This window comes from Meleagris gallopavo, chromosome 4 (assembly GCF_905368555.1).
Source record: "Meleagris gallopavo chromosome 4, MGAL_WU_HG_1.1, whole genome shotgun sequence".
Classification (NCBI taxonomy): Eukaryota; Metazoa; Chordata; class Aves; order Galliformes; family Phasianidae; genus Meleagris; species Meleagris gallopavo.
Window position 1 is genome coordinate 44,895,026 of NC_139407.1, and position 15,932 is coordinate 44,910,957.

At 36.7% G+C, this 15,932-nt stretch overlaps 1 protein-coding gene across 15 annotated transcripts in view; it reads left to right on the forward strand.

Annotated features, from left to right (window-relative positions):
• CLOCK (clock circadian regulator) overlaps positions 1 to 15,932 on the forward strand; it is a 54,317-nt gene that overhangs the window by 12,168 nt on the left and 26,217 nt on the right. For 7 of the 15 annotated variants that reach the window (XM_085223120.1, XM_085223134.1, XM_085223133.1 and 4 more), the window contains 3 exons: positions 264 to 344; positions 13,546 to 13,654; positions 15,155 to 15,245. In XM_085223120.1, coding sequence (XP_085079246.1) covers positions 15,199 to 15,245 — 47 coding nt within the window. In that variant the 5' untranslated portion in view covers positions 264 to 344; positions 13,546 to 13,654; positions 15,155 to 15,198. Of the gene's footprint in view, positions 1 to 263; positions 345 to 2,603; positions 2,757 to 9,973; positions 9,993 to 13,545; positions 13,667 to 15,154; positions 15,246 to 15,932 lie in introns of those variants that run through there. The other 8 variants (XM_085223127.1, XM_085223130.1, XM_085223128.1 and 5 more) reach the window with 5 other exon arrangements.

The window sequence follows — 15,932 nt, forward strand, 5'->3', positions numbered from 1 at the left end:
TCATATTTCACAGATGCTTAATGATGCTTACAATCATTCAACTGAATTTTTATTATAGTTGATGAAAATTATTATTACCTTGTTACTCTGTTATTTTTTGCTTTGAAGCCCAGGCCCACACAGAATAAATCTTCTGAAATATACATAATACCTCAGCTCTTAAAATTTCAACTTAAGTTTGTATGTATTTAGTTTTTTTTCCCTTAAAAGATCATTTTTTTAGACCTTGTTTGAAAATCGTTTTCTTTTCATCTCAATTTCAGCAAATGCAGTGTGAAGCCTATTCCTTCATTGGCAAAAACCTCTGGAAATATATGCTATATATTGAATGTTGGTGAAATTAGGTGAGTCTCCGTGAATGTTTTAATCATTCTAAGCAACAGGATGAGTTAATCATGTGAGACCAAATCCTATTTATAACTTACAATGCTAAGATACAATCTGACATTTAACTTAAAATCTAAAAGATTAAATTGATTAAAAAGATTAGATAAGCAAATGACATAGCTCAGAAAAAGAAAGGTAAATGTTATGCAGTGTATTCCTGGATTTTCCCTTTGCTTGTGTAAAAACATATTTGTAATGCGGTTCTTTTATAACATAAGTTTCTTGATTCGTTTCCATTGGCATATCTGGCACGGTGTTCCTGTGGCTGCTCTCTGAGATGATTAGGGTCAGGCATTTCGATATTGGCATAAACAAATATTGCTATATCATTAATCCTTTTTCTTTCTAAATTCCCATCGTCATTTACTGCTCGATGTTGAGATGAGTTTGAATGACAAAAGCAAGCACATGTTCATCTTCAGCTCTTTTAAATTTAGTTTGATAGGGGCAAGTTGAATTTTGGTAGTAGTGCTTATAGACCTGTTTTGGTCTCAGCCACGTGAATTGCAAAGTGAGAAAAATCCTGCAAGCTTTGTCTGAAAGTTCAGAGATGCCAACAACTTCAGTTTTCACTTGCTGTAATAACTAACACAGATAATAAGGGGAAAATAAATTACTAAGACACAAAATCTGAAAGAAATAGCCAATAGATTAGCACATACTGTTTTCTGTTTACTTTTGCTTTTAAGACGGTGAGCAAAAGCTTCAATTCTTGTTGAATCAGTGCCTGTTCTGTTTTGTGAGATGATACCTGTTTTCTGGAAAGGAAGAATACAATTGAAGTATATGCATTACCATTTTGATTTATGTCATTAATATGGTTTTGGACAGAATCTCTCAACTAATTCCTCTTAGTACCTACTGGTTCACTGTGACTGAATTACATTCCTTTCTGAGAAAACAATCATTTACATTCTGCTGCAGGTGTGAGGTGCTCTTTGTCTCTACTGGGAACATACAGGCCTGAATCAATTATTAAATCCTTGGAAAACTTTGAGTGGCCTGTGTAATAGTAATGTTTGCTTCTAGACACTAAATGAAATCTAACCCAAAATAAACCTGCTTGAGCAGTGTCCGCACAAGCTGCTTTGGTCTACTGATCCTATTCTACTGCTCCAGTTTACTAGCTAGTGGTGACATGGACAAAACTGTTAGCTTTGATTATTAGTGAGAAGCTGAGGTTTTCTTTGCAGCTTCTTTTTATACAAACTGTCAAGGAAATAGGGAAAAAGAACCTGCAAATGACAGTAAATCAAATGACTTATATCACAGCTGTCTTTTGTAATTGATTGTTCTTTAATCTGGTTTTCTTCCCTATTTATGTTCTTAAATTGTGAAAAATAGGAGTCATGACTTTTTTATAATTTTATGTACAATACTGAAATTTATGTACTTCCTACTTCAGATTTTCCCTTGAATTTTTAATCACACAAGCCCAGAGTTCTGTTGCAGCCACTGAGTCTGAGCAAGGGAAAAAAAAAAAAAAAAAAAAAAAAAAGGTGGTCTTCACAAATATCTGCAGTTTCTGTTTTTTTTTTTTTTTAATGCATTGGTATCAAGAATCAATACTGATTATTTTTTTTCCTGTATTCCTCAGTTTGAGGTTAAAGATGGCACTTGTTAATGCTTTGAAAATTTAAGTAATATTTGGTTGCCAGTGTTAAACCACTTCATCTTGAACTAACAGTTGTCAGAGTTCTCCCCATCTGTTCCTGTATAGCTTTAATTCTCCCAAGTCCCAAGAACTTGTGAACGTTTGCTGCTAGAGTGATATCCTGCCTGCCTAAGCCAATGATTAGGAATAAACTCAGTTATATTTTCTGTTTATCAGATTTTTCCACATTTCAGCTCTTGATGCATTTTGTTCCCCAGAATTATTACCAGATTGCCAATGAGAGCATCAGTTCTTTAATGTGATCATTAAACAAATCTAAAGTTGTAGCACCATAGATATCAGCACAATTTTGGGGACTTCACGTTGTTATTTCTTTTTTTTTTTTTTGTATTTTTTAATTTATTTTTTTCTATTAAATGTCGTGTGGGTTTTTTTTTTTCCCCAAACCAAGTTATTTGCAGAGTAAATTGGTTATATTCACAACATTATTGCATATTAATGAAAATGCTAGATATCATATTTTGTTCTCCCAGGCCTAAAGCATCTCTCTGTTCAAACTGTATAACCCTTTCTAAAAGAAATCTTTACATTCATGTTTCAGAGACTTCAGCTAGCAAAAAACCCTAAGACATTAAGTCAAAATCAAAATTGAATACTCTGGTGCTTCATCCAGCAGATTCAAGAGGAGGCCTTATTGAGGCAAGAACAAGCCTTTAAAATGAAGGCAAATGTTGAGAGTCAAAACTTGAAAATTGTAAGTCAGCAAGTTATGATGAGCCCTCATTATTTTAAGTAACCTGTCTTTGGAATATTGCTCTCTTCTGTATTTCGTTCTCACTCTGTTTGTAAATTAGTTCATGCATTAGGCATAACTGAAGCCAATGGGATGAGGTTCAACAAGACCAAATGCCGGGTCCTGCACTTCGGCTACAACAACCCCCAGGCGACGCTACAGGCTTGGGGTGGTGTGGCGGGAGGACAGTGTAGAGGAAATGGACCTGGGGGTATTGATTGATGCTCGGCTGAACATGAGCCGACAGTGTGCCCAGGTGGCCAAGAAGGCCAATGGCCTCCTGGTTTGCATCAGAAACAGTGTTGCCAGCAGGAGCAGAGAGGTGATTGTTCCCCTGTACTCAGCACTAGTGAGGCCGCACCTCGAGTACTGCGTCCAGTTTTGGGCCCCTCACTGCAAGAAAGACATTGAGGCCCTGGAACGTGTTCAAAGGAGGGCAACAAAGCTGGTGAGGGGTCTGGAACACAGGCCATATGAGGAGAGGCTGAAGGAGCTGGGAATGTTCAGCCTGGAGAAGAGGAGGCTCAGGGGAGACTTCATTGCTCTCTATAACTTCCTGAAGGGAGGTTGTAGTGAGCTGGGGGTCGGCCTCATCTCTCGCGTCATTAGTGATAGGACCAGAGGGAATGGTTTCAAGCTACAGCAGGGGAGATTCAAGGTGGACATTTGGAAGTATTACTTTTCAGAAAGGGTGGTCAGGCACTGGAATGGACTGCCCAGGGAGGTGGTGGAGTCGCCGACCCTGGGGATGTTCAAGGAAAGACTGGATGTTGTGTTGAGGGACATAGTTTAGTGGGAGCTATTGGTAATAGGTGAACGGTTGGACTGGATGATCTTTTAGGTCTTTTCCAACCTTGGTGATTCTATGATTCTATGATAAATTGTATCAAGCCTTAACGTATGCCTAAGTAAAGCATGGCTGTATTCATTAGCCTTATAGCATGTGGCCTTGACATTTGATTTATATTAGTTCCAGTGTTTCTTATGAATGCTGATAACTATTGGTATCTTATTCCTTGATACCAGTGCTAAATAGGAACCTAGCAAGATCCTAGGAATCTCTAGTGCTAAATACTTTTTTCATGTTATTTCTCAAGTCTTAAATACTCAGTCTGAATCAGATTCTGTTAATAAAGTGAGAAAAGAGCCTAAGTGGAATGTTCTACCTCATTTGCTAAGATTTCAGCTATTAGCTGTAGGACACATCTAGTGCAACTTGATTTTTAACTAGATCCTCCTTGCTATTTGAGATGGCAGTCTTTTAAGCATTGCTAATTTTAGTATCCTCAGGAATGACCTGGAAGGAAAGGTTGTAAGTGTTTGTGAGTAAATCACGGTGATGCTAATTTGGGAGTTGCTGAGAACTTGAGAGAGCAGAGGCGGCTTTGAGGGGGCAAGGAGTGAGCACACTGAATTGGGTTTAGGTAAATAGAAGTAGTGTCATCTTATTGTTCTGTAAAATAAAAGCTGGAAAAGTTGCAAAAGAAAAAAAGCTAGTGAAAGCCTAAAAAGTGCTTAAAGAATCCTGCTGATATAGTGTGTGTGGTACCAAATAGCTGATACCGTTTTGAAAGTTCTTATCTGAGCAGCAAAGTTTAAAAACACTAGACCTAAAAATTCTACAGTTGTATTATATTTTATGACTTTCAGTAAGTGTTACGATTTTCAAAATATTTTTGAAGGTGCTTGGAGAGTGGAAAATGATTAAGACTAGTTCTGCTGCAAGTGCTGAATTACTCTGCAAGCTCCAGAAAATGTTCATTAAAAAAATACCTGATGTTTGAAGAGGAATTCTGTCTCGTAATCTATCAAACTAATTTGCTATTAAGAAGACCAGACTCAAGGCTTTGGTTGTAATTGTAGTTAATGGGAACAAGGAATTTGTTGGCGTGCTTTGGTGCTTTTCTGGTGACCCCTAGAAGATGAGAAAGTGGAATTTTTGAACTCCACATACTAAGCACAAGTTCTGAAGGTTTCATCTTGTGTCAGTAGTGAGCCATAAGGAAGGAGTGCGTGCTGCTGCTGCTCAGAAGCATGAAGAAAGAAGTTGAACAAACATGACGTCTGCAGAAACTGATAGGATATCAGAAAGATAAATGGCTAAAGACGGTTGTTTAGAAGTTACAATGCATATTCAAATTGCAGTGGTATTCCTTTTAACAACATTAATTGAACATTTAGAAGTTCAGTTGTGCTCAGTACTCTAATATTTGAACATTTAAGCAGAGATTTATTACCATGTATGTAAGGAATGATTACAGTAAAATTATGTTACGTTTAAAGTTTGTACACTGTTGCTGTATTGTTTCTGCATGCTTTGTGCAATACTGTTCTTTCTTTTTATAATATACCATTTTTCCTGCCTGAGCAAGCCATGCTACTTGCTGAATGTTGTGATGTTCCATTTCCTTTTGGTCCTTGTTTATAGGATTTGAGGTGGTTAACGGATACCTTAAACTTTATCCCCAGGGTAGTTACAGATTGTTCTGCAGGGGTTTCTAGGAAATATCTTTTGTCTTGGATTTGTCCATTTTTTCATCTAAGACAAGAGTTAAGACATTTCGTCTGAGCAGCAATTGTAAAGCTTTTTAATTTATTTTGCCTTTTTATTTTCCCCTACCTGATTAAGGTACTTCTTGCTATTGTAATGAAGCATGTGTCCTGTGTTTCAGGTTTTGCAATCGCTGTAATTCCAGTTGGACCTGGATTGTTGTGCTGAAAGCTCTGACAAAAGACAAACTCTAATTTTGTGTGATGAGATGAAGGAGAGCACAACAATGCGGGTGTTCAAAATTCTGTAATATAGCGTTCAGACTTTATTCGATGTATAAACTTGCTCTTTCTATAGTTGTACTGTGGAGAGGAAACACTGAAGGACTTACTGGCAGACACCAGAATTACAGAAAAGTCCTTGCTAAATCTCGTTAATCTTATGAATATAGCAGGAACTGTGTGCTAATACAGATATGGGGGAAGAGAGGGAGCTGCAGAGAGCAGAAGCTGCTAGTTTGGTATTTCTGACTTAGACTTTGCTTGAGTATTTGAACAGAAAGTGTTCCCTCTCTTGGTAACATAAACGTGAAGTTTTAGTTCCTCTTTCTTTTCCAAGACAGCTTCCAATGAAGTGTTCTGCCACTTCACTCCACAGGCAGTCAGTCTGCTCTTCCCAAATGCTTTACAGGATAATTTAGTTGTGCGTGAGTCATGCGTGCTGGGAAATCTAAGCATCAGAAGCAGTTGCACAGCTGCACAGATTGAGGATTGTGCAATCAAATTAGGAAAAAAAAAAAAAGGCCCATCACTAAATATTTTTGAAGTGTTGTATTTACGCTTGCATTTCTGAATGAGATGAATAATTAAGATTCAGATTAAATACTAGCTTTCTATAGCACCTGTCATTTATTTTTGAGTTGCTGTTTTCAACTATCCTTGTTTGTTTTTTATATTTGTCCATTTGGTACTCTTGCACAACTTTAAGAGTTGTGGTCTTAGAATAAGTCATTTTTTCATTAAATTTCTGTAGTTACAGGTGAATAATCTCATAGAGTAAGTAAGTATAATATAAAGTATAGATACGTATGTGCTTTGCATTTTATATGAGTTTCCCATTGAAAAAGCTGAGTTCTGGAATTCTTTCTATATCAAGAAACTAAGCTCTGCATTAGTCTGAAATAGTGCACGTATACAAACCTCATTTTGAAATTTAATTTGTTCCATGTTGTCACATGAGATACAGCAACTCATGAGAGAGTGCAAATGTTTGTTTCATCTAATATATGGAGCAGACTTCTCAAATCGGAACTACAACACTGTCTTTTCTGAGCAGAAACTGAAATCTTGTTCCTTCTAATTTTTTTCTCTGGTTGTAATTTAACACATGGTGTAGATCATCATGAGCTGACATTGTTGCCAGAATATGTCTAACCTGGTGATTGACTGCTTCCCGTTCCCTTGTGCCAACATCAGGCACACTGAGCAGCCGTATGGTGAAGCAAATGTGGATGATTTAGCTGAATGAAACAATGTTTGGGTTGCCCTTAGGTTGGTCTGGCTTTAGGCTGTGTTGCCTGTGTGATCAGAGTTACTAATGCTAGCAGTAGAGAGGGAATTTAATACAGTTGTAGAAATGAGTGGCAAAAATAATAATTTGTAAAAAGCTAACATTATCTTCAAAATTTTCACCTTTACAAAGGAATTTGGTAAAGGTGATTAGAAATACTTTCTCTGGATTAGAGATACTTTCTCTATGAAGTCACTTGTATCTATAGCCATGCCCTTATCTTCAGAGCCTATGCATACCCTGTTCCTGCTATCTTATGTATGGTAATTTTCATGTATACACTGATCTGGAGGAGTACTGAGTCTGTCTCTCCTTATTCTAGATGAGTGCCCTATGCAGGAATAAGTCTTTGTCTCTTATAAAAGAACAGACAAGCCAACAACAACAACAAAATCCTTAAACTTTCACAGCATAAGTTCTTAGAGGCCTTCTTGACCATCTTATTGATTTCAGTGAGTTTTAGAATGTAGTAGTGGTAACAGAGCAAGAAATTTTGACCAAGGGTTTTTATTTGGGTGTTTCGTTTTGTTTTTTTTTTTTATTAGTTGGTCTGATTCTTCACATACAAACTATGAGCATCTTTTGGATTATTTAAAGTATTAAATATTCTTTGGATTAAATTTCTTCGTCCTGGGTAGAATTTTGAAAAGGTTCATTTGTATGCATTTCAATAACTGCTTTAAATTACCTTTCACGCTTCACAATACACACATGCACTGCTACTAGAAGTCTGGCAGGTGCTCACTTGACATGATTAATTGTAGTGCACTGACAAATGCTTTGTGTTTTGTTGAGTAATAATAATTGTAAGGTCTCATTTTTTGCATTTAAATGTGGATTTCTATCAAAACAGAGCAGAATTGTTTTATGGAATGGAAGAAGAACCTAATCTACCCTGTCTTGTTTTGAATGTGTAGTAATTACAGCTGTTGAATTTGATAGTGGATGATTTCCAGGACAGTTTTCAAAAAGTATTTTACTTGCTGTATCTAAACATTGTTCCCTGCTGTTTTTTGGGACAGAGAAAGAAGAATGCTTAACTTGTTGACTTGTCTCATTTCTCAGTGTAGTAACAGTGTTTTAATAAGTTTTTTTTCATTGCATTTTTATCAATCTTGAGAAATAAAGTGAAAAGAACTTTTTTGTCTGTCTGGTAACTTTATTCTGTAGAAAATAATTATCTTGTACTAAACAGATTATTTTCTGGAGTAATTAATGATTTTCAGTAGGAATTTCAGTTTTTGAGCATGTACGTGGTATTATTACCTCTTTAAGCTTCTGAAAAAAACACCTGACCTGTCACTTGCATGCATTCTCAGTTGTCTTTAAGAGAATAAAGGAATGAAGGTGGGATTTTCTTCTCTGTAAAATAGACCAAGTTTAGATCCCTCTTGTGAGAACAGCAGAATGACAGGATTTTGTACAGTTTAGAGCACTTTGTTCTCTGTTCAGCTAACATCTGTTTAGAATCTGTTATTGAGCTGACTGTGTAAGCTATTTCTGCCCAAATCTCATTAAAGTATAGATTTTCAGGGGCATGGACGTTTCTAGTTTTGAATTGTAGCATTAACAAGTTAGCTTGCCTTGATTAAAATTCATGCAGTACTGTTTTTAAATACTCTATAAGGAGGTACTAGTTGTGTGTTTCAGATAGGCTTTACTATGAGCAAAGTTGGATTTTAGATGTGAGAAAACATACTCTGAAGACTTAACCCTTGGTTTCCTGTTAAAAACCCAGCAGTCATAGATTTACTTAATAGTTTCCTCCTCCTCAGCTATGCAAATTTTCAAAGGTACATAGAGCCACAGTTTTTAATAAGAACAAAATAATAAAGGTTGTATTTAAAACTGTGAGTGTGATATGTGAGTTCTTTTTAAACACATTACTTTGCAAATCTGCTTTTCTGTGGCCAGAGTCAAAAGGATGCAAACCTCCAGTGAAAGTCCAATAAGAGTGGCAAGAGGCAGGGAGGAACCTTATAAAATAAAAACTGGTGCAAGAGGAATTGAAACCTGTAGCTGCAGCCTCCTCTTGTGCAAACTAGTTTCACAGGATTTACAGGCAGCATTTGTGTCATGCTTGCATTGCTTTGTTATTGAGAGAAGAGAATCTCCCATAAAGAACTGTGAATACAAAGGAATGTGAAGATATTTTACATGAGAATATGGAAGAATATTGACCTGATGGCCAAGTCGTTAGACACTGCCCTTTGAATTTATTGTATAAATCTGCTTAGGTTTGTATTCTTCCTTGATTATTGCGAGCAGGTTGAGGGATGTCCTTCCTCTCTCTAATCAGCATTGCTGAGATCATACCTGGATTGCTGGGTCTAGTTCTGGGCTCTCCAGTGCAAAAGAGATCTGGAACTGTTAAAGAGTCCAGTTAAAGGCTGTGAAGATGATGGGAAGGCATGGAGCAGTTCCTTTCTTGTAAGAAGAGACAGCTGGGACTGTTCTGTCTGGAGAAGAGAAGGGTCGGGGAATTTCTGTAAAGAGTTGAAGGGAGAGTGCAAAAAGAAAAGGGAGCCAGTGGTGCCCAGGGACAAGTCAGTAGGCACAAACAAACATCAGGAAGCACTTCACTGTGAGGGTGACCCAGCACTGCCTGGAGGCTGTGGAGTTTCCTCCTTAGAGATCTTCCAGAACCGCGTGGGCTTGGGTGCCCTGCTCTGGGTGTCACTGCTAGAGCAGACACCCAGAGACCCCTTCCAACCTCAGCTATTCTGTGATCCTTTGACAAACTCTGTGTATCTGTATTATAATCAGTTTATTCCAATATCTTTGGTAATGATATGAAAGGATACGTAAGCAACACATCAGATTATTTCTAGTTGTGGTTAATTTTAATTCATATCTGAGAAGTTAAAGATAATACAAGTACCTGGGAAGAGATGGAGGGGAGGAAAAGAAGACTGATAAGCACTTGAATGCTAAAGAAGGCCTTCAGGACTTTGCTGTCAAAGACCAGTCGTGTGTGAAGCTTTGCGGCTACTAGCTGAGTTCTTTCTAGCCACTGCAGGGAGCCAAAAGGACAAGCTGCCATCAGAAGGTGTAATCAAGTTCACGCAAGAGCCCAGATCATCAGGCTACTCTGTGATACGAAGTCAAGTCTAAGAACAAGCTGGGAAGTCCGACTGGTGAGTCAGAGCCTGAGCCCAGATTGAGAAATAAGCATTGTGCTCCAGGCCAGCTCTTTGATGCAGAACTCTTCAGAGGGCAGGAAGCTCCGTGCCAGTCTTCATGCTGAAGGTAGCAAAGGGGAAGTAGACTCAGAAGAAAGTGGAAGGATGGTAGATCAGCTGGTTCAGAAGAGATCAATCCAACTGGTGTGGAACAGGGAAATGATGAACAGAGGTGCTTCCTATAACCATGGAGAGATGGGAATCTGATTAGAGAACATGGCTCACCTATCTTAAGCTCTCTTACTCTCTCCAGAAATCCATACTTACTTAAAACTAAACAAAGGAAATTCTTTCTCTTCTTCTCTCTACTCCTTTCTCCAAAAAAGATGAAGAGAAAAATGATTAGACTGAGGAGGGAAACAGGAAAGAAGGAATGAAGTGAAAGTGTGAGTGATAGTGATGCAGTATTCTGGACATGAGACAACAGATGGATCTCTGTTGGCCTGTTATGTTGGGATGTCTCACTAGAGTAAAGTCTGAAAAGTTTGTAATGCAAACTGGCAGACATAATGTTCCTTTGTTCTTGGAAAGTAGTATCAAGATGGTTTATAATTATCTTCAGGGTCTGTTTAATAAATAAGTTCTTGTTGCTATGCTTGTGTTGGGAGTCAGGTACTGGTTTGACTGTTCACTCACAGTGTGACTTTTCTGCTCTTTGGCTTGCTTACTGTGCTCTGTAACTCAAGAGTATCCCGCTGTTCTGTGGCATCTGCTGTTGTGGAAGTACAGACTGTTGTCCTGTGATTTTGATTCTTTAAACAAGATTTCTAAAGCTAATCCTCAGTGATTATAATCACTAGTTTGTTCCCCTGGCAAAATAGGATTATGGCATAGAGATCAGGTTGTATTAAGGATGTTAATCTGATTCAGTTTGCAGACACTGTATTGTTGGACAACTGAATTGTTTCCTATATTTTTTGTAAAATCTTTCCTGTTTGAAATTATTTGTCTTAATAGTGCTTGTCATCTTCCAATAATTGCATCTGAGAACTGTAATCCGTAAAGTGATGAAAACATTACTTATAAAATTAAGATGTATGTAGATACCTCTTTCTTACAGTACGAAGACAATATTGATTCTTTCTCAAAAATATTTAGTAGTGTTACTGTTGAAGTGTCGGAGGAGACATAAAAGCTTTAGTCACTGACTATATACAGAATTGGCTGTTGCCTCATCTGTTTTTCAGTTCCAGTCCTGACAGAATACTTGTCATGAGAAAGACTGTGGTGTAATTTCACAGTTTTCCCAGTCTTTGAACTTGTTTCTAAGATTTAATGCTGTCAGTATGCAGACCAGTCAATGACAAAATCGGACTGAGGTTACTGAAATTCCTTCAGCCTATAACATGGAACATTTTGTCAGATGGTGCAAATTTTTTTGTTGTTACCTGAGGTTGGATTGTGGCTTTTTTCCCTAGGACTTACTCAGAACTGTGTTTCTTTGGCTGTGCACTAATTTGCTATCCAGTAACTGCGTGTCACTCTCAGAATGATAAGTCAGCACAGCACAGAGGCTGCGGTATTGCTAGCTTTCCTGCTTTTGCTACAGATTGAGCAATGTTGGGTATTAATAATTTGTATATCCATGGCAGCAGCTGAGGTTTTTGATTGAGGAACTTAGGTTTTCCTAAAAATAGTAAGTCGCTATTCTTCTTAATTGGACAGAAAAATTTGAAAGCATGCACTGAATGTGTACAAAAGATAGAATAACTAGAAACAACAACAAAAAAATCGATCATATTAAAAATAATTTTCAAAAGCAAGAGCAAAAAAAAACCCCAGCACTCATGATTTATAGAGACAGACTCCTGACCTTTGAACACTTGTGGCTGAAAGAACTGGTGTGTAGGCGTCCAGACCTTTCTGCTTGCTTTCACATGCATGCCATTTCTACTGAGTTAGAGATCTATGTGGTTTTGGTTACAAAAGCTTTTCCACTGTGATTAGCTTTCCTTTTGGTCTGGTTTAAGCTTGCCTATGTTCTTTCATAACATAAACATATTCTTGTCCTCTTCATCTTGAAATCCCATTTTGAAACATTCTTAAAAACTTTGTATTTTCTTGGCTTTGTTTTAGACATTAATGTATATGGTTCTGTGCTTAAGGTCTGTGGTGTTAATGGTGATCAAAAGCAAAGCAAAGCAAAGCAAAAAAAAAAAAAAAAAAAGGCAAAAAAACCCCCCAAACTTCTGCACGCTGCAGAGATGAAGTCTAAAATTTTCCTCTGCTAGGAGCTGGGTGAGAGTTGCCAGAGTTCTTCAACTCCAAGCAGTTTAAAAACATGGGTTTCATGTTGCAGTCTCTGTAACCTAGCATACATGGGACTCCTTGTCACTGTTAATGTTTGCACTTGTCAAACGGAACAAAACAGGAGAGGAGAGGAGGCTGTAAGCACCTAAAAAAGTAGGTCAATGGGGCAGCAGGTTATTTGGCCAGAAAAGAGTGAGTGGCTTCATTGAATCATGCCGTAATTGTTTTTCTCTTTTTGGCAGATTGTTCTACTGTGTTTTAACTTCCCATGTTAATATTTATGTCTGGTTTTTAACTACTTAAGAGTCTCTGCTAGGTGCATGGGAAGAAGACATTTAATTTTTCTAATTGAATACTTTAAAAAGTGCAGAAATAATTTTGAGTAGCATTAATGAATTTGAGAGTAGCATAAGCTTTGCTTTTAGATCACGACCTCCGTTTTAGAATTTAATGTTTTTTATAATAAGATTTGTAGAAAGTTTTGTGAACGCATTGTTCAGTGAATTCATTTTATTTTAAGAACAGAAAGCAAGGCAGAGAGAAATGAGATAAAGGCAGGAGGAAAAAACAATTTCAAGTAACTTAGAAACGTAGGAAGTAGCATGGTGTGAGGGAAAGACTGTAAAAATACATTCCAATGAAAAGTGATAGTATAGAGGAATGAGAAATTGAGGATCATTTAGACTGATTTTCCTAATGCAAATACTGCATTTGTGGGGTTAGTTTGGAATACGTTTTTGGAATGGTTTTTGAGCTGGGTTTTGAAAGAAGAATTTAATGTCTGTCTGAGGCAGCAGCGATAATGCAGCTAGACAACTTTGCTAGTCACCAGCAGCATTCTATACATTCTGCAGTCCTGAGAGTAGCAATTCTGAGGATTTGAAGAAGAGGAGGCATCAGTGAGAAAGACAGTGGAGAGCCAAGAAAGAGTTTTAGCAGAAGAGATGCTTAAATCACGGTGTAGAGAGTTGCTTTGCAGGTAGCAAATGAAAGCAAAGATGTAGGTGGTGTGCTTGATACCACATTTAAAAGTAAAAATGATGTCAAGGTTAAAGATAGACATAAAGTGACAGCAGCTTGAAGCAGAGAAGAAATAGTTTTAGTTCAACAAGGAACAGAGCTTTAAAGCAAGGTGAATTCTGACAGTGAAAGTGGGCAGAATATGGCATTAATAAATCACCTGAATACTTTTTTTATTTAGAAAATAATAATTCTGTAATTCATTGACTTAAAAACTCTCCTTTGTGATTTTTTACAGTTCATAATTTAATGCTTTTCTGTAAAAGAGGATACTCCACATTATTCTTGAGAAGAACCAGCGTTTCATCCCTAAACCATACACTTTAACAAGTCCCGAAGTATAAAAGGTAAAATAAAAGGTATTCTTTTAATTAATAAAATTCCTCTGGCTTTCTGTCATCAACAGTAAAGGCAGTGGCAAAGTAGTGTCTTTTTTGCTGTAGAACACGACTGAATTTGATTTTTAGAAATAGGCTTAGTCCTTCATTTGTGTTGTTTGCTTTAAAGTTGCATGATTTCATTGGATGTATCTCTGCAGTCTTATCCACTGACAGGTATCACTGACAGTGACAGTTTCTCGCTACTTGGATGCAAAGGGTCAGACCTCAAAAAGAGAGAAAAAAATGCACCACATATACATTTTAGATAGTTTTTAAGTTCCTTTTCACAATAATTTAAACAAAAACTTTCAAAATTTATTTTTCTCTTGCCATTTCTGCCTTGTTTTCAAATAATACAGCTTTGTTACTTTATAAACCTTGGTCAACAAATGTAGAGAATTGGGTTTGTAGGAATGGCCAGTACAATTGCTATTTTGAAGTATTTGAGTAGTTTGAGAATGGTTTACTTCAAGTGTCTCTACAGGGTGCTGGACTTTGGAGAATAAATGCAATACAAAGTGGACCTTATTACTTGAAGAAGTGGTTAAGAGGGCTCTTAGGCAAAATTGCATGCACACTCTGTTATGTACCTTGAAGGAGACTGTGCTGCAGCCCAGCTTTCTCATTTATTTTTCCCATTGTGCTCAGTTCTGAAGTTTGGTTTGAACGTAAGCTTTCTTCCTCAGTTTCCCTTTCTGTTAAAATCTGGGATTAGCTCTTCCTGGAACATTTTGTTGACTGTTTGGATCGTGAAGTAGCAGCTGCCATATTTCTTGTGGTATTACCACTGTTCTGCTGGATTTGGCACTTTCAGAAACAAATAAATCCTTCCTTCTCAGAAATTGTGAGTTATTGAAGTGACTAAAACGAGCTCCTTTGAAATAGATGTAATTCCTGTTTAATATTAAGTTTATAGCATTTTAAAAACACCTGAAAATCTGCAACTGTAGCTCTTCTATAAAACTTTTTGTTTCACACAGTTTTCCTTAATCTCTTACATTCCAGTCCTGCTGCTCCATAAGCAGCTTTTGACTACTGACTTTTTTATGTCAAAGAGAGAGATTTTACTGCATTGTTTTATCTTTGGCATTCAATCTTTCTGTACACCTGTGTAGTTCTGTAATGTTTGGGTACCAGCAAGTAGATATTTGTTGAAATAAATACTTTCTTTAATTTTAAATCCCCAAATTTGGAGCCAGGAAAAGGCTTATGTTGGCTTTGTCCAAATTTATTGATTATGACATTTAATGAAGCAATGCTCTTTTAAACTCTGTCATGTAAAATAAAATATTAAAGTCCAGATTATAATGGTAATGGAGACTAGATTAGAGAAGATGGCAGTACAGAGCAGGAGACAGAGAGGAGATTAAAAGCAGTTTAAAGAACAAATAAAAACAAGTATGCTTTAGAGAAGTATGTGGTTATTCCTCCTGAGTTGCATTTTGATTTTTTTTTCTTTTCCTACAGGCAAACGTACAAATGTCTACCACAAGACTAAAGTGTGCTATGTTATGTTTTTTACCATAAGCACCCATAAAATGAGCTCCATTGCAGACAGGTATGTTTATAGAAACTGTGAGTTTTGAGGGAATTACTGTTAAATATTTTCTTTACTGATTTTATTCTTACAGTTAATATAGAGGCAATGATAATTTATGCAAAAAAAAAAATAAGAGGGGTGAGGTTTTGGCTACTTTTGGCCAGTATTTTGGTTGTCTTCAAATGTATTGTGTTGTAATAATTGGAAATAGTTTATTTTATTGCTTGAGATGAATCTTAAAATGTATGACTTTTTTTCAGACATGGAACAGCATCTGTGCAAGTTGAGTTGATTTTTAATGTTTACTTGATAATATATATATATATTTTTTAAAAGTACTTCACTGTTTGATTAAGGAAAACAAATACACTTAAATGATTAGTGGTGCTACATATGACAGTAAAGTGACCTGGTAACCTATTTCAAGGGAAAAGTAATAGCTGGGGCATGATTTCTACTTGATTCCTTGCCCTAGACTTTCTTAGCAGCTTGGGTAAACATCTGTCCCTAATATACTGATTATTACCATTTTTGAGATTTCAGGAAATGAGACTTGCATAAAATTTACAGAAAGTTAAGCCCATTCTGAATAAAACCCAGTAAATATAAAGGATAAATGTTTTAAAATACTTACATGACTTTTTATTTTTTTAGTGAAGTTTTGCTGAATCTCGCTGAAACTTCAGCATTTTGAATATGTGAATT